We start from the raw sequence: 23842 nt of genomic DNA, 5'->3' as shown, positions 1-23842 counted from the left end.
GATGGGTGGAGGTGTGGAGAGGTGGAGGGGTGGAGAGGTAGAGAGGTAGAGAGGTGGATGGGTGGAGGGGTGGAGAGGTGGAGGGATGGAGAGGTGGAGAGGTGGAGGGGTGGAGAGGTGGAGAGGTGGAGGGGTGGAGAGGTGGAGAGGTGGAGGGGTGGAGGGGTGGAGAGGTGGAGGGGTGGAGAGGTGGAGGGGTGGAGAGGTGGAGAGGTGGAGAGGTGGAGGGGTGGATAGGTGGATGGGTGGAGAGGTGGATAGGTGGAGGGGTGGATAGGTGGATAGGTGGATAGGTGGACGGGTGGATAGGTGGATAGATGGAGGGGTGGAGAGGTGGAGGGGTGGATAGGTGGAGAGGTGGAGGGTTGGATAGGTGGAGAGGTGGAGAGGCTCACAAAAGTCTGACCGGATGGTTTGTGAGTCTCTAGTGAGCTAGTGAGACTGTGGGAGGATTGATACCCTGGATAAGAGGGCTGGGATTATAATGTCGCTTTCCTAAGTGTGTGTGTGTGTGTGTGTGTGATGCACATATGGAGTTTTCAGGTTGCCTGAACGTGTTGGTGGAAAACAAATTGATGGCAATGCTCCATGGGACACAGTTTATTTCATTTATTTATTTGGTAGTCTGCCGCCTATCTACTTACATTAACATTCCATAAGCCAACAGTCCTATTTTGATCCCAGAAGTAATGACGACACAAGAGCTCATTTAACATAATTACAAAAAGGCACATATGGCTGTTATCAAATGACAAATAATTATCTCAACGATTGCGTCCCAAATGGCACCCTATTCCCTATGTAGTTCACTACTTTTGAAAAGTAGTGCACTATACAGGGAATAGGGTGCCATTTGGGATGCGGACAATCAATTTTAATTTGCCCAGGAATAATTCAAGCAAAACAGCCTTACTCCAGCAACAGCACAGTGAATTGGTCACAATTATGAATTACAGACATATTGTGTGCGATGATCAATGCACGGCAAGAAACCATGAATCCAAAGTGTAAACTCTTCATGATAAGCCTTCACCTTACTGAATAACAATGATACTCCTACAATGAATTGGAGGTACCATTGAAAATGATCAAATTCAATGGTCTTTCATTTCAGAAAAAGGCATAAATCTATAAACAGATAGCACAGATATAATGAACTTTGATTCTCACTTTCATTCATACAAAAAAATAAAGTGTTTTCTGAACCAGGCCTCTCTGAGTTGGTAAAAGGCTATTTGAGGTGAGGTGTTAATACCATCTGACAAACTGATAACATATTTCATGTCATCCAGTCTGACATCATTAACTAATCAAGATCGATTGCACTTTGTTCCTCCTCCGTGACTTTGGTCGTGCCGGCTGTCATCATGCGTGTGTGTTCCAGTGTGTGTGTGTGTGTGTGTGTGTTCTCCCGACTCATCACTTTCCCTTCCAGAGATCCGACTCGGGCTGGACCCAGCCCTCTCCCATGATGCTTTGCAGGCGAAAGTCTTGGAAATATTCCAAGAGGTGGCTGCGTCGTGAGAGAGAGAGAAAAGTGCAATCTGTCAGTTTGGTAACACACACACACACACACACACACGCACACACTGAAATCTGTGAATTTGCATTTAATTTTCTCAGTGCAATAAAACATTGGGCTGACTATTGAAATCTGTCCACTGACAGCTAACACATCTACGCAATGAATAGTTATACAGCAGCGGAGTAGGCTTTATCCCCGTCACCTAAACATATTTTTTTAAGTAGAGTTGGCAGTGTGTGTGTGTGTGTTTGTGTGTGTGTGTAGAGTTGGCAATGCAGTCTTCTCCTGAAAGATGCCTCTGTAAGAGTTTCAGCCTTGAATAATGTGTGTCTTAGGAAGGAAGAGGTGAGGAAGAGACTGTGTTCTGACTAAAGAAAGGTAGACAGACAAGGACCCTCCTTTTCTATAGACAGACAAGGACCCTCCTTTTCTATAGACAGACAAGGACCCTCCTTTTCTATATACAGACAAGGACCCTCCTTTTCTATAGACAGACAAGGACCCTCCTTTTCTTTGTGGTTGAATCCGTGTTTGAAATTCACTGCTTGACTGAAGGACCTTACATATATTTGTATGTATGGGGTACAGAGATGAGGTAGTCATTCAAAAATCATGTTAAACACTATTATTGCACACAGAGTGAGTCCATGCAACTTATTATGTGACTTGTTAAGCAGATTTTTACTCCTGAACTTATTTAGGCTTGACATAACAAAGGGGTAGAATACTTATTGACTCAAGACATTTCAGATTTTCATTTTTAATTAATTTGTAAAACATTTGAATAAACATAATTCCACTTTGACATTATGGGGTATTGTGTGTAGGCCAGTGACAAAAACACTCTATTTAATCCATTCAGGCAGTAACACAACAAAATGTGGAAAAAGTCAAGGGGTGTGAATACTTTCTGAAGGCAATGAATATACTCACAAGTTGGGCTTCTGTCCCTCCACTAGGTCGGCCTGGGGGACGGGGTAGAGGGACTCGTAGGTGCGTCCCACACCGGACCCGTGGATGGCGTACGAGTTCATCTTGTTGACGTTAGGGGGAAAGTAGTGCCAGGGGAGAAGTGCCTCACCATTCCACCTGTTTCCTGTGATGGTCGCCGTGAACGACAGGGGCAGTTGTTGCTGGAAAAACAAAAACAAAATAGTTTGAAACCAATCTGAACCATTGATGACTGTCTGTCTTCTCTTGGACCCTTAGATTACTTTTATGGTAAGTGACGAAATAGAGGTAAGTCTATGTTAATATAGCTTAATTAAATATATTGGGACAAAACTAAATAGTTTTATGATATGAGTGTAATACATTGTACTGTTCCATCGTTAATTCATTCATCCCTTCATCCATCCATTCAGTCATTCATTCGGAGGCTGTGATGGTGTTAGCTTACCATGAATGCATGACCTCTTCCAGAGAGCAGTAACACCAAGTGTTGTCCATGTCTGCAATAGAAAAGTAAAGGGAAGAATCAGTCTAGTGCTACTGGGATCCTATTTTGGCAATCAATCAGGCCATCAAAGCTATTAGGAAACGGCTCTACTTACGGACACAGTTCCACCTCTAGGTAGTTCACAGTGGTACTGTCCAGAAAGAACGCCTCAACCACTGTAGGAAAATAACTAAAAAGTGTTATATTATATGCATTCAAAACCATCTTGTTGTGCCTAGGATGACTGGGAAAAAAATGGCCACAAACAACATTAAAAACGAGCAATCAAAGATAAATTATTATGGTAGTAAAAGTTATGATTATGCAATTACCCCCACGACTAGGACAAACCACCACTGTTCTCCCTCTACCCTCCTTCATAGTCCCAGACGCCAGGGAAGGGCTGTCCTGTTCTCTCTCTCTCTACCCACCTTCAGAGGCCAGGGAAGGGCTGTCCTGTTCTCTCTCTCTCTACCCACCTTCATAGTCCAGGGAAGGGCTGTTCTGTTCTCTCTCTCTATCCACCTTCATATTCCCAGAGGCCAGGGAAGGGCTGTCCTGTTCTCTCGCTCTACCCACCTTCATAGTCCAGGGAAGGGCTGTCCTGTTCTCTCTCTCTACCCACCTTCATAGTCCCAGAGGCCAGGGAAGGGCTGTCCTGTTCTCTCTTTTTCTACACAACTTCATAGTCCAGGGAAGGGCTGTCCTGTTCTCTCTCTCTCTACCCACCTTCATAGTCCAGGGAAGGGCTGTCCTGTTCTCTCTCTCTCTACCCACCTTCATATTCCCAGAGGCCAGGGAAGGGCTGTCCTGTTCTCTCTCTCTCTACCCACCTTCATAGTCCCAGAGGCCAGGGAAGGGCTGTCCTGTTCTCTCTCTCTACCCACCTTCATATTCCCAGAGGCCAGGGAAGGGCTGTCCTATTCTCTCTCTCTACCCACCTTCATATTCCCAGAGGCCAGGGAAGGGCTGTCCTGTTCTCTCTCTCTACCCACATTCATAGTCCAGAGAAGGGCTGTCCTGTTCTCTCTCTCTACCCACCTTCATAGTCCAGGGAAGGGCTGTCCTGTTCTCTCTCTCTCTACCCACCTTCCTAGTCCCAGAGGCCAGGGAAGGGCTGTCCTGTTCTCTCTCTCTACCCACCTTCATAGTCCAGGGAAGGGCTGTCCTGCTCTCTCTCTCTACCCACCTTCATAGTCCAGAGAAGGGCTGTCCTGTTCTCTCTCTCTACCCACCTTCATAGTCCAGAGAAGGGCTGTCCTGTTCTCTCTTTTTCTACACAACTTCATAGTCCAGGGAAGGGCTGTCCTGTTCTCTCTCTCTACCCACCTTCATAGTCCAGGGAAGGGCTGTCCTGTTCTCTCTCTCTCTACCCACCTTTATAGTCCCAGAGGCCAGGGAAGGGCTGTCCTGTTCTCTCTCTCTCTCTCTACCCACCTTCAGAGTCCCAGAGGCCAGGGAAGGGCTGTCCTGTTCTCTCTCTCTCTACCCACCTTCAGAGTCCAGGGAAGGGCTGTCCTGTTCTCTCTCTCTCTACCCACCTTCATAGTCCAGGGAAGGGCTGTCCTGTTCTCCCTCTACCCTCCTTCATAGTCCCAGAGGCCAGGGAAGGGCTGTCCTGTTCTCTCTCTCTCTACCCACCTTCATAGTCCCAGAGGCCAGGGAAGGGCTGTCCTGGAGGGCCTGAGGGACCAGGGGGGTCGTTGAAGAAGGGAGCAGACACCTGCATCGTCATCCCTCCATCCCCGGGTGAAAACGTCACCTTCACAGGGTCATGATCCACAGGATGGCTGTCCCATGTGGTGCTGATCACAAACTCCATCTCAGTCTGAGAGAGAGAAGGATTGGTTATGGGTTTTATTGTTAGGTATTCACAATGGGATTAGACTATGCTGTGTAAAGACCCATAGCCTAGTCCCAGATCTGTTTGTGATATCATGTTCATTCCTGGGCTTGACTATTAGTGCAGGAGTTGACAGCAGCACCAAAACTAGGGACCTCAAATATTCAGGCTGCTGCATAGACACTATGGAGGCTAAATGGAACTATGGAGGCTAAATGGAACTATGGAGGCTAAATTTACATTTTAGTAATTTAGCAGACGCTCTTATCCAGAGCGACATACAGTTAGTGAGTGCATACATTTTTCATACTGGCCCCCGGTGGGAATCGAACCCACAACCCTGGCGTTGCAAGCGCCATGCTCTACCAACTGAGCTACAGGAGGCCCGTAGTAGCTATGCATTATCATATGGTTGTGCAACTGTAAGATGCTGAAGTCAATGGTTGAGACGCATTAAATTTAACTATGGAGGCTAAATGTAGCTATGGAGGCTAAATGTAGCTATGAAGGCTAAATGTAGCTATGGAGGCTAAATGTAACTATGGAGGCTAAATGTAGCTATGGAGGCTAAATGTAGCTATGGAGGCTAAATGTAGCTATGGAGGCTAAATGTAGCCATGGAGGCTAAATGTAGCTATGGGGGCTAAATGTAACTATGGAGGCTAAATGTAACTATGGAGGCTAAATGTAGCTATGGAGGCTAAATGTAACTATGGAGGCTAAATTTAACTATGGAGGTTAAATTGTGTTTGAGAGCATTTTCTAACTCACTAAAATGGTTAATTGAGTGAGAACTAGGTGTAATTGTTGCAATAGGTTTTTATTTTGTCATATTCAATTATTTTATATTGTGCTAATTACCCCTAATGTGGACAGTTTGTGTTACTATCTTACACAAGCCTGCATTTTCACCACATAAATTGAGTGGAATTACACATCCTTTTAACCTCAGATTGGTGATGTTAATATACACGTTTACAGTCATCAAGATTATACTAAATCGATTGCTTTAAACAGATTAATATATTTGGTTTGGTATCGTTTATTTTATCATACATCACAGGACTTTGAACAGTTTATACATGGATACAGTCAAGCTATCGCCAAAGACAGTCAAGCCAAAGACAGCCAAGCTATCACCAAAGACATGTAAAGCCAAAGACAGTCAAGCTATCACCAAAGACATGTAAAGCCAAAGACAGTCAAGCTATCACCAAAGACAGTAAAGCCAAAGACAGTCAAGCTATCACCAAAGACAGTAAAGCCAAAGACAGTCAAGCTATCACCAGAGACAGTAAAGCCAAAGACAGTCAAGCTATCACCAAAGACAGTAAAGCCAAAGACAGTCAAGCTATCACCAAAGACAGTAAAGCCCTGTCACTATGTAGAACTACCGGTGAGGTGACGATTCGTTGAAATTATCCAGTCAAAAAAGTGTTGTTTCCCCTTTCTGATTGGCCATCTACTGTAAATACTGTGGGCCCTCCAGTGGGTGGAGGACGCTCAGCCGGTCAGAATTATAGTATGCTCAGATTCCCTGTCTGTGTTGAATAGTTTATCATCTGACAAATCTAACAGGGGGTGGCCAGTAGCTTAGTGGTTAAGAGCGTTGTGCCAGTAACCGAAAGGTTGCTTGTTCTAATCCCCGAGCCGACTAGGTGAAAAATCTGTCGATGTGCCCTTGAGCGAGGCACTTAACTGTAAGTCGCTCTGGATAAGAGCGTCTGCTAAATGACTAATAAATAATAGGAGTGACCTACTTTTGGAGGCATTCAAGTTATTATGAAGAATCGAGAGACTGGGTGTAGTAGTGACATTCGGGTGTGCAAGGTAAATAAATTGTAGAGCTTTAAAATGAGATATGATTGATATTTATGTTCTACTGGGTAGAGGTGCAGCCAAATGTAAGATCAGAGCCATTTTGATAGATGTGTGGCAGAAGAGATGGGATTTATATATGTCCTGCAAAGAAAGGTCGGTGGACCAAGATTAAAGGTCAGATTAGGAAGGAAGAGGTGGTGTTTACTCGATTGCGCCTCGTCATTGGCAAGCATGCGAATGGTTTGTGTCTGGAGTGTATGGTCGATGAGACGGTGGAGCATGTGTTGTTATATTGTTGTAAGTATGTTGAAGAGAGGGAAAGATTGAGGAGGTTTGGGGGATAGTGGAGGGTCTTTCAGAAGTTAGTAGGGCTCTTTTTTTATTTTGTCAGAAGTACTGAGTTAGGTAGGAGGATTTAGAAATGTGGAGCTAATGTTGTAAACCGTGATTGACCACACTCCAGCACAGTAGGTGGCGGCATGCACCTTAAACATTTGTTTGCGGACCGCCATTATATCATAGAAGAAGAAGAAGAAGAAGTATCACAGATAGAACAATGAGACATATCTAATATGTATATATGTATATATATATATATATATATATATATATATATATATATATAAAATATAAAAAATCACAACAATAAAAAATAAAAATAAAATGAGACGTTTCACCGGATGTATAAATGTGAAGCATCCGGTTGGCGTTTCCACTCACTACCAAATGGAAGCCCAGTGGCCGGCAAAGGGAGAAGATTGCGCGAGATGGATTTCGGCCGACATTCTGCAAATTTTCTCATTGATGAAACATTTGATCTCAATACAGTTTTTTGTTTCCAAAAATTAAATCTGTGACGAACAGAGTGGACTAAGTTGTGTACTTTACCAACGTTTCTGAAAATTGCGTTGTTTATAAGGAGTGCAAGGGCGACTTTACTTATTGCAAACGCGCACTTCACAAAGTAGGCGTTCCCTAACGAAAATATGCTAGAACGCGCCAATAGGCTCTCGTTAGCTCGTGTTTGGCTCTGTCCACCTCTTCGCTTGTTCTGCCCACTCTGATTAATTAGGTCCCTTTGGAAACGACAGGCTGTGGTCTCTCTTGGGTTAGTTATAGAAATATTTGTAAACACTGTCGCACAAGGAGATTAGTTGATATATGGCTACTACATGTATCGACAGGTCTATGTTGTATATCCAAGTTCGTTGTGGTTTGTGTTTTAGAAGAGCGCAAACGTTACATGTCGCCGCGGTTGTTGTCCCAGTTCCATTGATTTCCATACAATATCGATGTGAGTGATTAATTTGCGCGCACTATTGATTACAGTAGAACAAGCTAATCAATTTCTGTTTTCCAATTCCAATTTAGCTAAATGTAAGTGTGACACGTGTGTAGGTAGTAATTTGTATGTTTGGTCTTCAAATATCACAACCTATTTCAGCATATCATGATTATGAATATGGACATTTTAAACGGGTGTTTTGACACTGGGCTATACATCTAAAATCGATGACAACAGGGGCATATTCATTACGCCGAGTCTGTTGCAAAACGTTTCTTAAATGGAAGCAAACGGAACGAAACGGAGGGACCTACCTGAATTTGTCCAATAGAAACTCTCGTTCAACTTTGGCTAATGATTCCACCCCTGTTTGCTTCCGTTTGGTTCTTAAACGGTAAACGGTTTCCGTAATGAATACACCCCTTGAAACAGCAACAGTATCATTTCCAATTTATGATTTAGGAATATATATTATTAAAAAATATTATTTTCAACAGGATTCTACTTAACTACTGAATGAGCCCCAAAACGTGCTTTGATTTATTGATTTTGATACAACTAAAAACATGAAATGTTCTTGCCTAATAATACATCCGAGACCAGGCTACAATGAACCTGCCCTGCAAATGTATGTCAGCATGGTAGTCCAAGAGCAGTGTTATTTGTAGTAGCTGCATAAGTATGGCACAATGCAGTAATTTGGAAGCAATTCAAATGGTACAAAACTTACCATTTTAAGTTCTGCGCATGTAAGTACATAGAGGAAGATAGCCGCTTTTAGCGAGACCGATGTCCAAGAGCGGTGCATCATGACTGATAGGAAGGCTAACGTTACTTACTTTGTAAGAGGAGGAATCCAGTTGCGCGCTGATGTAACGGCTATATATTTAGCTTGTTATCAAAAGACATACAGTAGCTCATGCCAAAGAGATAATGCACTTTCTATAGAGTATCAACTTCCTGGTATGATCATATGATGATAGCTCTTTCCTATCAGATGTTATTGGGTGGAGTAATTACGGAATCAGTTGGCACGCAACCCAGTACAACAGCCTCGAAGTACATTTGTTTACATATTGAAATGGCGTTTCATATCTAATCTAAAACTGATTTATGCTAGGTTTAAACTGTGTTCTAAGAAATAGGTGGAACTATTTGTATGTTTCTAATTTATGGGGGCAGAATACGAGGTTGCACCTCTTTATTTTGATTGGCTCTCAGCTGTGCCCTCAGCTGTTTGCTCTCTTCAAATCGACGGCGGATGGATTATCGACAAATTAAAAGGTTAGTTTAATTTGTTTGCTTTGGTGTAAAAATGGAATTGCACATAGCACACTTAATCGTATAGTTTGTAGCCAACACTATTTGGTCAGATTACGTGATATGTGCAAGCGAAAAGCTAATGTTTTTACCCTTCGAAATGGTTGTCGCTCACGATATCACAGCAATCGGTGCCTGCTGACTCAAAATTAGCTTAGCTAGTTGCTGTAGCTTGTTAGTTACGCCTAGTAACCCACTAGCTATCAGTAAACATTAAACAACATCGTTGTTTTTCAGGGTGTGGACAAGGGCTCGCCCAGCAAATCAACTATCGTATTCCCCTAATCTTTTGTAAATCACCTGTTGATTGTGCAAGCCTGTGTTGTGTTTATAGCTAAATTAGTAACTAGCAAGAAAGAGGGCATATCTGGTTTACGGAAGATATAGCTATCTATCTCTTGTTGTCAACTAATATGTGCGGTCTTTTCTTGTGCAGATTCATTGCAAGATGTCCAATGAAGTCGAGTTTTTGCGTGATCAAGGTAAATTGGATATTCTCTGAATACTAGCTACTAGTCTTTTGTCATATCCATATTAGCCACAGCCTAGCTGCGATGCAACCAAGATACTTTTGGAGTCCAGCACAATGTCAAAATTATGTTGGTTGCATTGCAGCTAGCCACTACCCTTTTCATAATATATATATATATATCTCAATGTTATTGTTTAGCATCTGATTTCATACTGTATTTATCATTGCAGTCCAAAGGCTGAACTCTGCCTTGAGTCACTATCAAGATGGACACCGCTCTCAAGCCACGTTAGCACCACAGGTACTGTATGGTGTGAAAGTGTTTTGATAAGAGAAAATCCATCTGATTAATTCTGATTATGGGTGCGTTCGTAAATTCACTCTGGAGTGCCAGAGAGCGCTCAGAGTGCGCTCTAGGCGTTTGTAAATTCAGAGCGTTGTCAGATTGCGTTCGTAAATTCATCAGTTATTCTGCGCTCTGGCACACTCAGACGAGAGTGCTCTGAAATCGGAGTAGATAGCCAGAGTGAATTTACGACCGCGCCCTATATGAGTAGCACTAGGAGTCAGACCTGAGAGCGTTCTAAATTATCTGTTTTTTTTTGCAGGGTGAGGAGGCGAGACACGCAGAGACACCTGCCCCCAGGCTTTCTGACCGGAGGTAAGAGGAGAGGAACAACCTGAGCCCCGCTGTGTCACCCAACAGGGACACGGCCATCTTTAGGAACTGATGCCCGATGTGTGTGTCCTAAATGGCACCCTATTCACAAAATAGTGCACTACTTTTCATCAGTGCAAACCCATAGGGCTCTGGGGAAACGTAGTGGAATAGGGTGCCATTTTAGGATGCAGCCCATGTTCCAGGCGCTTAATGTTTTAAGGTTGTGTTTTGCTGAGGGCAGGCTACCTGTTTCAACACCAGTCCGAAGTAAAGGCCAACGGTCAAAACCAATATTGGCACGACACTAACGAAGGAAATGATGAATGTCCACTTTTTCCTCTTCTCCCCGCCCTCTTCTCCTAATGATGAGAACAAACAGCAAGATGTCAACCATGAGGATCAGTGCCTTTACTGTTGCAACACTTGACTGTATATGGTGCAGCTATATACAGTACAATTAAATTGGACATGGAAGACCATTTCTCACCATCCGTCTGGAGACTTTCTACACCCATGTTGCAAAAGATGTCGAGCTCAGATCTACAGCACATTCAAAGATGTTAAAATATGATAAACCTCATAGTACCAACAACAAGTGATACCTGTTCCTTAGACTAGAAGTAATAGACGCTCACCTGTACTGACTAGCGACGCAAGGAGACTTTTGAATCTCTGTAATGTAACAGCGTAGATGTTTCCTCTGTTATCCCTCTGCATCTTTATTACAGTGATAAGGCTGATGTTTAACTCTTGACTTGAAGAAAACCATAACGTTTGGTTGGTCTATAACTTTTTACATCAGCAGGGCTAGTGTTAGCGAAGTTCAGCTTTTCGTTGCAATGTCCTCGGCCATGTGCCTATTCACAATTACACTACTGTTTTTAGAACCATTGTTGTTTATTTGGTGGGTCACTAGACAACTTGAACGATCTGAGTCCCAATATCTAGATTTGGACAATTATATAGGTCCGTAGTGTTAAATATAAAATAACAAAGTTTACTTACAGTGACTGTGATATGTGGTTGTCTTACCCACCTTAGTTGAATTCATTGACTGTAAGTTGGTGATTCCAGTGTTGTGGTTGTGTTCCAGTCTGATAAAGGTGATTCCAGTGTTGTGGTCCAGTCTGATATAGGTGATTCCAGTGTTGTGATTGTGTTCCAGTCTGATAAAGGTGATTCCAGTGTTGTGGTCCAGTTTGATGAAGGTGATTCCAGTGTTGTGATTGTTCCAGTCTGATGAAGGTGATTCCAGTGTTGTGATTGTGTTCCAGTCTGATGAAGGTGATTCCAGTGTTGTGATTGTGGTCCAGTCTGATATAGATGATTCCAGTGTTGTGGTTGTGTTGCAGTCTGATGAAGGTGATTCCAGTGTTGTTGTGTTCCAGTCTGATGAAGGTGATTCCGGTGTTGTGTTCCAGTCTGATGAAGGTGATTCCGGTGTTGTGGTCCAGTCTGATATAGATGATTCCGGTGTTGTGGTCCAGTCTTTTATATAGGTGATTCCAGTGTTGTGGTTGTGGTCCAGTCTGATATAGATGATTCCGGTGTTGTGGTCCAGTCTGATATAGGTGATTCCAGTGTTGTGATTGTGTTCCAGTCTGATAAAGGTGATTCCAGTGTTGTGGTCCAGTTTGATGAAGGTGATTCCAGTGTTGTGATTGTGTTCCAGTCTTATATAGGTGATTCCAGTGTTGTGGTCCAGTCTAATAAAGGTGATTCCAGTGTTGTGATTGTTCCAGTCTGATGAAGGTGATTCCAGTGTTGTGATTGTGTTCCAGTCTGATGAAGGTGATTCCAGTGTTGTGATTGTGGTCCAGTCTGATATAGATGATTCCAGTGTTGTGGTTGTGTTGCAGTCTGATGAAGGTGATTCCAGTGTTGTTGTGTTCCAGTCTGATGAAGGTGATTCCGGTGTTGTGTTCCAGTCTGATGAAGGTGATTCCGGTGTTGTGGTCCAGTCTGATATAGATGATTCCGGTGTTGTGGTCCAGTCTTTTATATAGGTGATTCCAGTGTTGTGGTTGTGGTCCAGTCTGATATAGATGATTCCGGTGTTGTGGTCCAGTCTGATAAAGATGATTCCAGTGTTGTGGTCCAGTCTTTTATATAGGTGATTCCAGTGTTGTGGTTGTGGTCCAGTCTGATAAAGGTGATTCCAGTGTTGTGGTTGTGGTCCAGTCTGATAAAGGTGATTCCAGTGTTGTGGTTGTGGTCCAGTCTTTTATATAGGTGATTCCAGTGTTGTGGTTGTGGTCCAGTCTGATAAAGGTGATTCCAGTTTTGTGGTTGTGGTCCAGTCTGATAAAGGTGATTCCAGTGTTGTGGTTGTGGTCCAGTCTTTTATATAGGTGATTCCAGTGTTGTGGTCCAGTCTTTTATATAGGTGATTCCAGTGTTGTGGTTGTGGTCCAGTCTGATATAGGTGATTCCAGTGTTGTGGTTGTGGTCCAGTCTGATAAAGGTGATTCCAGTGTTGTGGTTGTGTTCCAGTCTGATAAAGGTGATTCCAGTGTTGTGGTTGTGGTCCAGTCTGATAAAGATGATTCCAGTGTTGTGGTTGTGGTCCATTCTTTTATATAGGTGATTCCAGTGTTGTGGTTGTGATGCAGTCTGATATAGCTGATTCCAGTGTTGTAGTTGTGGTCCAGTCTGATAAAGGTGATTCCAGTGTTGTGGTTGTGGTCCAGTCTGATAAAGGTGATTCCAGTGTTGTGGTCCAGTCTGATATAGGTGATTCCGGTGTTGTGGTCCAGTCTGATATAGGTGATTCCGGTGTTGTGGTCCAGTCTGATAAAGGTGATTCCAGTGTTGTGGTTTGTTGTGTTGCAGTATAATGGTTCCTCTCCTATCAGAGTATGACCGTCACATGGATGACATGACTGAACAACTGCAGCGCTACCAGGTGAAGATTTATCAAAATTATCCTTCTGTTTGTTCATTCATCTTTTGGAATTTGACTACAATAAAATGAAAGGATTGTGTTTACAATGGAGATATTTTATGATTGTCTACAATCTATTTCTAAAGTGATGGACATTAATCTTTACTTCACAATTTGAACCACAAGATGCAGATGACGGAGGTCAAACTGAAGCTGGACAGGGTGGTCAAGGAGAATGAACGGTACGGTTTCAACTTCAGTACTAAGACCACAGCATGCTGCTCCCTTTTTTACATCAATGAGGTCCCTAAATGGTGTGTATGTTGCCGTCTCCCATCCAGGCTGCATGCTGAGCTGAGGGAGTCAGTAGAGAGGCAGCTGCAGACCCTCCCAGTCAGTACAGGGCCAGGGGTGGAGGGGGACACACTGGGGGACGAGGGGCTCATCAACAACCTACAGGAACAGATCCAGCTCTCTGTACAGGTTAGACTAAACACTGCAACGTGTGTGTGTGTTTAAATGTGGTATGGTGGGTTTGTGTGTTACCTGCATTAATAGAATGCGCTGACTAAGGCACTCTGGATAAGACCGTATGCTAAATGTAGTGTGTGTGTGTATATATGTAAAGGTGTGTTTGTGTGTAGGAGAGAGACCAGGCCATGGAGCTGTGGCAGGCATCAGCCCAGGAGCTGGACCGGTTACATCAGCTCTACCAGAGAACCACCTCTGACGGACAGCTCCATGATGCAGAGCGACAGCACCTCAAGGTAGGCCTTCCCCAGTTTGGCCCCCAGAGGGCAGCATTGTTATGGATTTCATCCCGCTCCCATTGAGGTCAATGAGAGTAGCTGATCGTTGCTGCTTCTAAACCTCTGTAATGTTAGAAGTTAGTACAAGCTTTTAGTTTTACTTTGTGTCCATAGTTTATGATTAATTCGATGTCATTATTTAAGAGGAAGTGATGTAAGGGAAGTTGTCATTAACCCCGCCCTTATTATTTTGTCATAGGATCAACTGATCCAATTCCAACAGCACATCCAGAAACTCCAAGTCACCAATCAGAAACTGGAATCGGTAAGTTTCAGCCAATCACTAAGTCAAAAATGTGTGTATCATCAGAATATTGTTGGGATATAGAATGTAGAATATTGGGTCATTACGGAAAAGGTATTTGGTAAATGATGAAGCTGTTTTACACATGGCTAGAACATATCAAACACTAACTAGAACAGTCAGTCAGTGTTGCGTAATGCCTGCGGACAGGGAGTAGCCTAATCCCTTTGCTTTGCCCATGCTTGTTACACACAACACCACACTCAGTAAATTCTCCCGTCCTTACTCACTCGCCCGCTAACTGGCTCTTCTAGACAGACTGATAGGAGAGAGAGACTTGCCTCTAAACTAATATTACAGTACAGGTTTACCTCACACACCTACCTTCTGCTTCTGAAGAGAGTCATGTATCCATCTTATACATTCTTAATGAGGGGTGAGGCAAGGGCTTTCCTCTCTCTCTGTTTCTGTCTACCAAGGATTGTAGTGTGTGTGTGTGTCATTTGGTGTTTGTGAGACGTTTAGTGTTTGTGTGTGTGTAAGAAGTGAATGGTGTGTGTGTGTATTGAAGCCATCATGCCTCACCGGCGCGCGTGTCTCTCGTGCCACACTCAGACCAACCAGCAGTTCCTGAAGACGCTGACGGAACAGAGCACTGAGATGGAGGAGCTACGCATCCAGCTCAGGTACACACTACTGCAGATCCAAAATGGCGTCCGTCGTCTCCAGTACAAACTACCTCAGATCCAAAATGGCCTCCTGGTTAGACCCAAAATGGCCCCTGCTTTTGGATCCAAAATGGCTCCTACTTTTAGATCCAAAATGGCTCCCAGGAAGGTAGATCTTCAGCTGCACAGTTCAGGCAGTGCTACTGCAGAGAGCAAGGTTGATTTATTTCTCTCTTTCCACTCCTACTGCAGACAGGCCAAAGCAGATCTGAGGATGGCCACAGCCAAGGTGGAGGAGATGACCAAGCTGATGCAGAACGTCCAGGACCAGATACAGAGACGGGTAGGAAAACAGGAGGGCTTCTAGTTCTCTACCATAGTTTACCATAGCAGAATATAACCTCAGTCCCTTTGTGTGTGTAGGAGGACGATGCAGCAGAGGCTCATGGTAGAGAGGAAGCCTCAGATCGAAGACTCCACCATCTCCAGTCAGCCCTCAGCCAGCTAGAGGCCAGGTGACACCGCTGTAATCCTCACTCCACTTCCTCTTCCTGACTCTTCCACAGGAGGCGGAGTGCATCTCTCTTCAATTCCTTCTACCTTTTTCCTTTTGCTAACCCTTTCTGTCTCCTGCAGGTTGACGGCAGCTAGTCAGGAGGCAGAGAGTGTACGCAGGGAGCAGGTGGTGTGGGAGAGGCAGGTGGGAAACACTTTAGTTTCAGACATCCCTGTTTTAACAAGTGTTGACCTGGTATTTACAAGGTGATGGAGCTAAATAGCGGGGGGTATAATGAGGTGTACCCGTCAGGTGGGGGAGCTGCAGGTGCGCTGTGCCTCTCTGGAGGACGACCGCTACGAGGCCTTCTCCAAGGTCAGAGACTCCATCCAGCTGGCTGAGGAGGCCTCGCTACAGAAGGATCAGGTACATCTTCTACTGCTACGGTCTGTTTCTCTGGACCAGGTCAGACAACCCCCCTCTCTACCCCTTCCTTCTCTGTCCGGTCAGGGACTGTCTGTCATTTAGTGTAACTCTGGTGGTGAAGATGATGGGTATGTATCTCCCTTTCAGGCCCTGTTGAGAGAGAAACAGAAATCTGAGGAGCTGGACAAGATGAATGAAGCCATCAGACAACTGATCCAGGACGCTGCCATATGCACAAGGAAAGAGGTGAGTCTCTCAACTCCTTTTTCAAAATGCCTACCAAAGTCCTCACCTCAAACTCTACCCTAACCCTAGTCCCAGCGTCATGATCAACCCTGTCTAACCCTAGTCCCAGCATCATGATCAACCCTGTCTAACCCTAGTCCCAGCGTCATGATCAACCCTGTCTAACCCTAGTACCAGCATCATGATCAACCCTGTCTAACCCTAGTACCAGCATCATGATCAACCCTGTCTAACCCTAGTCCCAGCGTCATGATCAACCCTGTCTAACCCTAGTACCAGCATCATGATCAACCCTGTCTAACCCTAGTCCCAGCATCATGATCAACCCTGTCTAACCCTAGTCCCAGCATCATGATCAACCCTGTCTAACCCTAGTCCCAGCATCATGATCAACCCTGTCTAACCCTAGTCCCAGCATCATGATCAACCCTGTCTAACCCTAGTCCCAGCATCATGATCAACCCTGTCTAACCCTAGTCCCAGCATCATGATCAACCCTGTCTAACCCTAGTCCCAGCGTCATGATCAACCCTGTCTAACCCTAGTCCCAGCATCATGATCAACCCTGTCTAACCCTAGTCCCAGCATCATGATCAACCCTGTCTAACCCTAGTCCCAGCGTCATGATCAACCCTGTCTAACCCTAGTCCCAGCGTCATGATCAACCCTGTCTAACCCTAGTCCCAGCATCATGATCAACCCTGTCTAACCCTAGTCCCAGCGTCATGATCAACCCTGTCTAACCCTAATCTAATCTCCAACCCCTTACCATAGTGTATCATTATCTCAATACTACATCACCAGTACACTACTACCTCAACCTGTTAGGCTGCTTCCTCCTGACCATGTTCTCTCTTGATGCTGTGTTCTCAGAGGAGGAACGGAGCTGCTTCCTCCTGACCATGTTCTCTCTTGATGCTGTGTTCTCAGAGGAGGAACGGAGCTGCTTCCTCCTGACCATGTTCTCTCTTGATGCTGTGTTCTCAGAGGAGGAACGGAGCTGCTTCCTCCTGACCATGTTCTCTCTTGATGCTGTGTTCTCAGAGGAGGAACGGAGCTGCTTCCTCCTGACCATGTTCTCTCTTGATGCTGTGTTCTCAGAGGAGGAATGGGAGAGACTCTAAGGACACTGCTGACCTGTAAAACTACTAATCTCAATTGAAAACTGACCCTTAACCAAACCCTTAATCCTGACCTAATTTTAACCAATTCTGAAATTAATGATGGGTTTGTAGGTCAGTAGTGTCCGTATAGCCTTTTCCTTGAGGAACTCACTGTTCTGACTCTGCCTGGCTCTTTACCAGAGAGACTGTGATTACCATTCTATTAATGGCTCTTGATTAAGACCTAACTCCCTAAGCCTGTTAATGTTAGCCTAGCCTTCACCAGGCTGTCAGACACAGGTCTAAATCTAGACGTGCACTGAAACAGCATAGACTGACAAGCTGCAGTGTGTTTCTATGTGGTGAAACCAGGGGTGCACCTAAAAGCCTGACTTACAGAATATACTTTTTTTGTGCAGAGATAGTATGCATCCCACGTATTCTAATTGCTCAATCTGTTGTTCCTTCAAGTATTACTGAGTTGTTCTGGATTGTGTTTCTTTCAGGTGGAGAATGTGCGTAAACAGTGCAACTCACAGATCCATCGGATGGCTGAGGAGTTGTCGGCTCTACAACTGGAGTGTGCAGATAAAGAGTCTCAGATGGAGAGGTCCCTGAGAGAGAGGAGGGCAGTGGAGGAGGAACTGGAAAAGGTGAGGGAGGGGGGGGGGGGGGAACTGGAAAAGGTGAGGGGGGGGGGACTGGAAAAGGTGAGGGGGGGGGTGGAGGAGGAACTGGTAAAGGTGAGGAGGGGGGGGGGGGGACTGGAAAAGGTGAGGAGGGGGGAGGAACTGGAAAAGGTGAGGGGGGGGGGAGGAACTGGAAAAGGTGAGGAGGGGGGGAGGAACTGGAAAAGGTGAGGGGGGGGGAGGAACTGGAAAAGGTGAGGGGGGGGGGGAGGAACTGGAAAAGGTGAGGGGGGGGGACTGGAAAAGGTGAGGGGGGGAGGAACTGGAAAATGTGAGGGGGGGGGGGACTGGAAAAGGTGAGGGGGGGAGTGGAGGAGGAACTGGAAACAGTGAGGGGGGGGGGAGTGGAGGAGGAACTGGAAAAGGTGAGTGGAGGAGGAACTGGAAAAGGTGAGGGGGGGAGTGGAGGAGGAACTGGAAAAGGTGAGGGGGGGGGAGTGGAGGAGGAACTGGAAAAGGTGAGGGGGGAAACTGGAAAAGGTGAGGGGGGGAACTGGAAAGGGGGGGAGGAGGAACTGGAAAAGGTGGGGGGGGGGAACTGGAAAAGGTGAGGGGGGGGGGAACTGAGGGGGGTAGTGGAGGTTGAACTGGAAAAGGTGAGGGGGGAGGTTGAACGGGAAAAGGTGAGGGGGGGGAGTGGAGGAGGAACTGGAAAAGGTGAAGGGGGGAGTGGAGGAGGAACTGGAAAAGGTGAGGGGGGAGTGGAGGAGGAACTGGAAAAGGTGAGGGGGGGTGGAGGAGGAACTGGAAAAGGTGAGGGGGGGGGAGTGGAGGTTGAACTGGAAAAGGTGAGGGGGGGAGGTTGAACTGGAAAAGGTGAGGGGAGGAGTGGAGGTTGAACTGGAAAAGGTGAGGGGGAGGTTGAACTGGAAAAGGTGAGGGGGGGGGGGAGGTTGAACTGGAAAAGGTGAGGTGGGGGGGGAGTGGAGGAGGACTGGAAAAAGGTGAGGGGGGAGTGGAGGAGGACTGGAAAAGGTGAGGGGGGGAGTGGAGGAGGAACTGGAGAAGGTGGGGGGGGAGTGGAGGTGGAACTGGAAAAGGTGAGGGGAGAGTGGAGGAGGAACTGGAAAAGGTGAGGGGGGGGTGGAGGAGGAACTGGAAAAGGTGAGGGGGGGAGTGGAGGTTGAACTGGAAAAGGTGAGGGGGGAGGAGGAACTGGAAAAGGTGAGGGGGGAGGAGGAACTGGAAAAGGTGAGGGGGGAGTGGAGGTTGAACTGGAAAAGGTGAGGGGGAGGTTGAACTAGAAAAGGTGAGGGGGGGGGAGTGGAGGAGGAACTGGAAAAGGTGAGGGGGGGTGGAGTGGAGGAGGAACTGGAAAGAAGTCATACTATTGTTTTAGTCTTACAAAAGTGGATCATGCATTCCTACAGGTGGAGAAATAACTTTCTATAGGGAATGCAGGGTATGAAGCATTATAATGCATTATAACCTGTTCCTATGTCATCTCTACTCCAGGTGTATAAGGAGGGTAGAGGAGAGCCAGAGTACAGGAAGATGGAGGCCCTCCACCAGAGGTCTCTGAATGCTGAGAGACTGAAGGATGACATGAACATCACCCTGCAGAGCACACACAACAAGATGAAGAAAATGGAGATGGAGTGAGTGGGGATGAGACATATTTCTGTCTGCTTAGTCAGCGCAGACTGTGTTCAGCTATCAAGTGTGGTTTTTAGGCTGACTGTTGATTTGTCTGGACTCAAGTGTTTACAGTACTTGGTAATCTAAATGCCCTCTCTCTCTCTCTATTTCTTTCTCTCTCTCCCCCCCACAGCTACAGTGAGGAGTTATCCCGGTGCCAGGAGGAGGTGCTGCGGCTGCAGGGGTCTCTGTCTGCAGCCAGGGAGGACTGCAGCGGGGTCAGCGAGGAGCGGCTCCAGCTGCAGCAGGAGAACATGCAGCTCCGCAGGGAGATGGAGGAGCTGCGCAAGGCTAGCATGATGACCCAGAGGAGAGCTAAACAGCAGGTGAGACTACCTGGTTAGCAACCTTTAAAACTAGACTGGATACAGTATGAACAGGAGGGAGAGATGGATGAGGGTAGAGGAAGGACAGGGAAATAGACGAACTGTAAAACACAGAGTCGAGGTAAACAGGTAGGACCAGTCTGTAGAACACGGAGACGAGGTAAACAACAGGTAGGACCAGTCTGTAGAACACAGAGACGAGGTAAACAGGTAGGACCAGTCTGTAGAACACAGAGACGAGGTAAACAACAGGTAGGACCAGTCTGTAGAACACAGAGATGAGGTAAACAACAGGTAGGACCAGTCTGTAGAACACAGAGACGAGGTAAACAACAGGTAGGACCAGTCTGTAGAACACAGAGACGAGGTAAACAACAGGTAGGACCAGTCTGTAGAACACAGGTAAGGGCTAAGTGACATTTGTGAGAGATGGTGAGCCAATGAGGTAAACTAAAACCAGACCACCACTCAGAGAGAGAGGAGAGATGAGGAGGGATAGAGGTCTAGCAGGTAGAGAGATGAGGGATAGAGGTCTAGCAGGTAGAGAGATGAGGGATAGAGGTCTAGCAGGTAGAGAGATGAGGGATAGAGGTCTAGCAGGTAGAGAGATGAGGATGGATAGAGGTCTAGCAGGTAGAGAGATGAGGAGGGATAGAGGTCTAGCAGGTAGAGAGATGAGGAGGAGGGATAGAGGTCTAGCAGGTAGAGAGATGAGGAGGGATAGAGGTCTAGCAGGTAGAGAGAGATGAGGAGGGATAGAGGTCTAGCAGGTAGAGAGATGAGGGATAGAGGTCTAGCAGGAAGAGAGATGAGGGATAGAGGTCTAGCAGGTTGAGAAAGAGATGAGGAGTGATAGAGGTCTAGCAGGTAGAGAGAGATGAGGAGGGGTAGAGAGATGAGGGATCGAGGTCTAGCAGGTAGAGAGATGAGGGATAGAGGTCTAGCAGGAAGAGAGATGAGGAGGGATAGAGGTCTAGCAGGTAGAGAGAGATGAGGAGGGATCGAGGTCTAGCAGGTAGAGAGATGAGGAGGGATAGAGGTCTAGCAGGAAGAGAGATGAGGAGGGATAGAGGTCTAGCAGGTAGAGAGAGATGAGGAGGGATAGAGGTCTAGCAGGTAGAGAGAGAGATGAGGAGGGATAGAGGTCTAGCAGGTAGAGAGAGATGAGGAGGGATAGAGGTCTAGCAGGTAGAGAGATGAGGAGGGATAGAGGTCTAGCAGGTAGAGAGATGAGGAGGGATCGAGGTCTAGCAGGTAGAGAGGGAGATGAGGAGGGATAGAGGTCTAGCAGGTAGAGAGAGATGAGGAGGGATAGAGGTCTAGCAGGTAGAGAGAGAGAGAGATGATGAGGAGGGATAGAGGTCTAGCAGGTAGAGAGAGAGAGATGAGGAGGGATAGAGGTCTAGCAGGTAGAGAGAGAGAGAGATGAGGAGGAGGGATAGAGGTCTAACAGGTAGAGAGATGAGGTGGGATAGAGGTCTAGCAGGTAGAGGGAGATGAGGAGGGATCGAGGTCTAGCAGGTAGAGAGAGAGAGAGATGAGGAGGGATCGAGGTCTAGCAGGTAGAGAGAGAGATGAGGAGGGATAGAGGTCTAGCAGGTAGAGAGATGAGGAGGGATAGAGGTCTAGCAGGTAGAGAGAGAGATGAGGAGGGATAGAGGTCTAGCAGGTAGAGAGATGAGGAGGGATAGAGGTCTAGCAGGTAGAGAGAGAGATGATGAGGGATAGAGGTCTAGCAGGTAGAGAGATGAGGAGGGATAGAGGTCTAGCAGGTAGAGAGAGATGAGGAGGAGGGATAGAGGTCTAGCAGGTAGAGAGAGATGAGGAGGAGGGATAGAGGTCTAGCAGGTAGAGAGAGATGAGGAGGGATAGAGGTCTAGCAGGTAGAGAGATGAGGGATAGAGGTCTAGCAGGTAGAGAGAGATAGATGAGGAGGGATAGAGGTCTAGCAGGTAGAGAGAGATAGATGAGGAGGGATAGAGGTCTAGCAGGTAGAGAGGAAGGTGTAAACAAGATGAGGGTTAAACAGGTGGGTAGGTCAAGTAGGAGACACACACCCACCCTCACTTCCCCCCCTCCCCTCCCCCAGGTGTCCCAGATGGAGCAGGAGTATTCCCTAAAGGAGCAGGGTCTGGATGCCTGGGTCAGGGAGCTGGAGGAGAGCAGTAGGAGCTCCAGTGCTGACCTGACCCGCCTCCTCTCTGCCCAGCAGAAGACCACCCAGCGCTGGAAGGAAGAGGCCAAGACCCTCACCCTGGCCTTCCACACCAAACTCACCAGCCTCAAGTTAGTTCAATGTACTGTGTACACGTGTGTGTGTGTGTGTGTGTGTGTATATATGACAAAAAACTGTGATTTGAAGTTCTTACTGATACGCCACCGTGATAGCCCAGTGTCCATACAAGCAGGTTTACAAACTCACCAGTTTGGTAAGAGGATGCTCACATCTTACATTTCTGCTTTGAACTTTTATTATGAAAAGTTCTTGCTCTTTCTCTCTTTGCACATCACAGTAGAAGCATCATTTCAAGCCTCCTACACACAATGTAGAAGGGAGATATTGAAAAGCTACGGCCCAAATGGCCCCATGTTTGACACAGTGGATGAGTTTTCATACAAGCATAAAGTATGTGTTTGATGATTAGTGGTTTACAACTCTGATAAGGTCTTTTGGTTTCAGGGGTGAGCTGAGTCGACAGAAGCAACGTTGTCAGGAACTGGAGATCCAGCTGGAGACTGACCACGAGACCGTCATAGAGGTGATTCTAACACACACCTTTTTTTATAGAAGATAAAAAAGGAACACAGACTATTTGTTTTACTTACGTGAATTCAACACAATCCTCACACCTTGAAACCAATTGCAACATGCATCATAATTCATTTAATGAAGAAATGTGACGTCAGTATATTGTTGTTGGGGTCCAGTAGGGGATGAAGTGTGTCAATATTGTTGTTGGGGTTGAAATATGTTGTCGTTCTTGTTGTCTAGTACGAGAGGCAGATGGCAGAGTATCAGGAGAAGAACAGTCGTCTCCAGAGGCGTTTGACTCAGGCAGAACAGAAGGCAACTACAGCATCACAACAGGTACTAGGGGTCCTACTACTGGGGCCAGGGTGAGGCGCACAGTGATGTCAGCCAGTTGTCTGATATCACCACAGGGTCGTATTTATTGGGCACACTGTAGCAAAACAGTTGAAAACGTTGTGCAACACAAACTAAAACGAGTTATTGGACAGGTTTAGGTAGCCCCTCCCTGTTTTAGTCAGTGTTACTAAGTTTGGTGTCTAATGAATACGACCCTGGATCTTATTGATATGAGATGCAGTACTGGAACGCTGCACGGATTGAAATGACACGTCTACCTATTTTATATGACAGAATCCTGTCCGTTCTATATAATGCATTCTTCATGGACACCATCTTTGAATACGCCCTGATATTGAGAGGACCTTGTAGGTTTTGACTATTTCTAACACACCCGTTTTTTTGTTGTTGATGTCTTTCACTTTCAGCTGAGTATAATGACGTCACAGAGAAGGAAAACAGCGTCCATGGCAGACCTGGAGTCTCTATAGCTGTGTGCAGGGTTGGACCTTAAGGATTTTGGCCAGTGGTCCGCTGTGCCATGCGATATTTAAAGAACATTTCACTAGCCGTTGGGCTAGTTGGCCACATTTTCTACGAGCCAGTCTGAAATGTACTAGCCTCTGGCTAGCTTAATTTCCATCCCTGGCTGTGTGCATTGCCAACCATTTATACAGAAATGCCAATGTCTGTTATGGATTTATACCATTCACTGTGACTTATGTTATTAAAATATATTACAATTATCTTTCTGGGGTGTTTTATTGTCATTGTTGGGAAATAAGGAAGTACTGTATGTACATTAACGTTCTGTGGTCATTGTGTTGGGAAATATTAAACATTATTTTCTTGGGTGTTGT

At 45.9% G+C, this 23842-nt stretch overlaps 2 protein-coding genes across 4 annotated transcripts; one reads left to right on the top strand and one right to left on the bottom strand.

Annotated features, from left to right (window-relative positions):
* Positions 1 to 594: 594 nt before the first annotated feature.
* LOC311115880 (UPF0462 protein C4orf33 homolog) lies at positions 595 to 9041 on the bottom strand. Of its 2 annotated transcripts, none has more exons than XM_084191005.1 (7): positions 8752 to 9041; positions 4605 to 4791; positions 3079 to 3139; positions 2925 to 2976; positions 2459 to 2658; positions 928 to 1513; positions 595 to 790 (listed from the first exon to the last, which is right to left on the bottom strand). In XM_084191005.1, the coding sequence occupies exons 2-6, from the start codon at positions 4783 to 4785 to the stop codon at positions 1420 to 1422; spliced, it is 588 nt and encodes a 195-aa protein (XP_084047131.1). In that variant the 5' UTR covers positions 4786 to 4791; positions 8752 to 9041; the 3' UTR covers positions 595 to 790; positions 928 to 1419. The 2 variants fall into 2 exon arrangements, with proteins under 2 accessions (XP_084047131.1, XP_084047130.1); XM_084191004.1 differs by having other exon boundaries at positions 867 to 1513; positions 8752 to 8880.
* An 87-nt stretch (positions 9042 to 9128) lies between these two features.
* Positions 9129 to 23734, top strand: LOC311115881 (sodium channel and clathrin linker 1-like). 2 transcript variants are annotated; one of them, XM_084191006.1, is made up of 22 exons: positions 9129 to 9196; positions 9669 to 9714; positions 9935 to 10005; positions 10313 to 10365; positions 13198 to 13270; positions 13436 to 13491; positions 13591 to 13732; positions 13894 to 14016; positions 14258 to 14323; positions 14918 to 14988; positions 15223 to 15313; positions 15394 to 15485; positions 15607 to 15670; positions 15779 to 15892; positions 16040 to 16138; positions 17748 to 17894; positions 19386 to 19528; positions 19702 to 19894; positions 21984 to 22180; positions 22575 to 22653; positions 22887 to 22982; positions 23411 to 23734. In XM_084191006.1, the coding sequence occupies exons 2-22, from the start codon at positions 9681 to 9683 to the stop codon at positions 23471 to 23473; spliced, it is 2067 nt and encodes a 688-aa protein (XP_084047132.1). In that variant the 5' UTR covers positions 9129 to 9196; positions 9669 to 9680; the 3' UTR covers positions 23474 to 23734. The 2 variants fall into 2 exon arrangements, with proteins under 2 accessions (XP_084047132.1, XP_084047133.1); XM_084191007.1 differs by lacking the exon at positions 9129 to 9196 and having other exon boundaries at positions 9531 to 9714.
* The last annotated feature ends 108 nt before the right edge of the window (positions 23735 to 23842 follow it).

Source organism: Coregonus lavaretus (genome assembly GCF_964263955.1).
Source record: "Coregonus lavaretus genome assembly, contig: HAP1_SCAFFOLD_3102, whole genome shotgun sequence".
Taxonomy (NCBI): domain Eukaryota; kingdom Metazoa; phylum Chordata; class Actinopteri; order Salmoniformes; family Salmonidae; genus Coregonus; species Coregonus lavaretus.
Note: the sequence above shows the minus strand (reverse complement) of the source record. Positions and strands in the feature narration are given on the sequence as shown.

Excerpts from the sequence above, each read along its gene's own strand:
- LOC311115880 (XM_084191005.1), bottom strand. The coding sequence starts at position 4,785 with ATGGAGTTTGTGATCAGCACCACATGGGACAGCCATCCTGTGGATCAT. Across the intron at positions 2,659-2,924 it reads GAAGAGGTCATGCATTCATG|CAACAACTGCCCCTGTCGTT; the intron begins GTAAGCTAACAC and ends TTGTTTTTCCAG. Across the intron at positions 1,514-2,458 it reads GAGGGACAGAAGCCCAACTT|CCACCTCTTGGAATATTTCC; the intron begins GTGAGTATATTC and ends CTCACGACGCAG.
- LOC311115881 (XM_084191006.1), top strand. The coding sequence starts at position 9,681 with ATGTCCAATGAAGTCGAGTTTTTGCGTGATCAAG. Across the intron at positions 10,366-13,197 it reads CCCAGGCTTTCTGACCGGAG|TATAATGGTTCCTCTCCTAT; the intron begins GTAAGAGGAGAG and ends GTTGTGTTGCAG. Across the intron at positions 15,486-15,606 it reads CTCAGCCAGCTAGAGGCCAG|GTTGACGGCAGCTAGTCAGG; the intron begins GTGACACCGCTG and ends TGTCTCCTGCAG.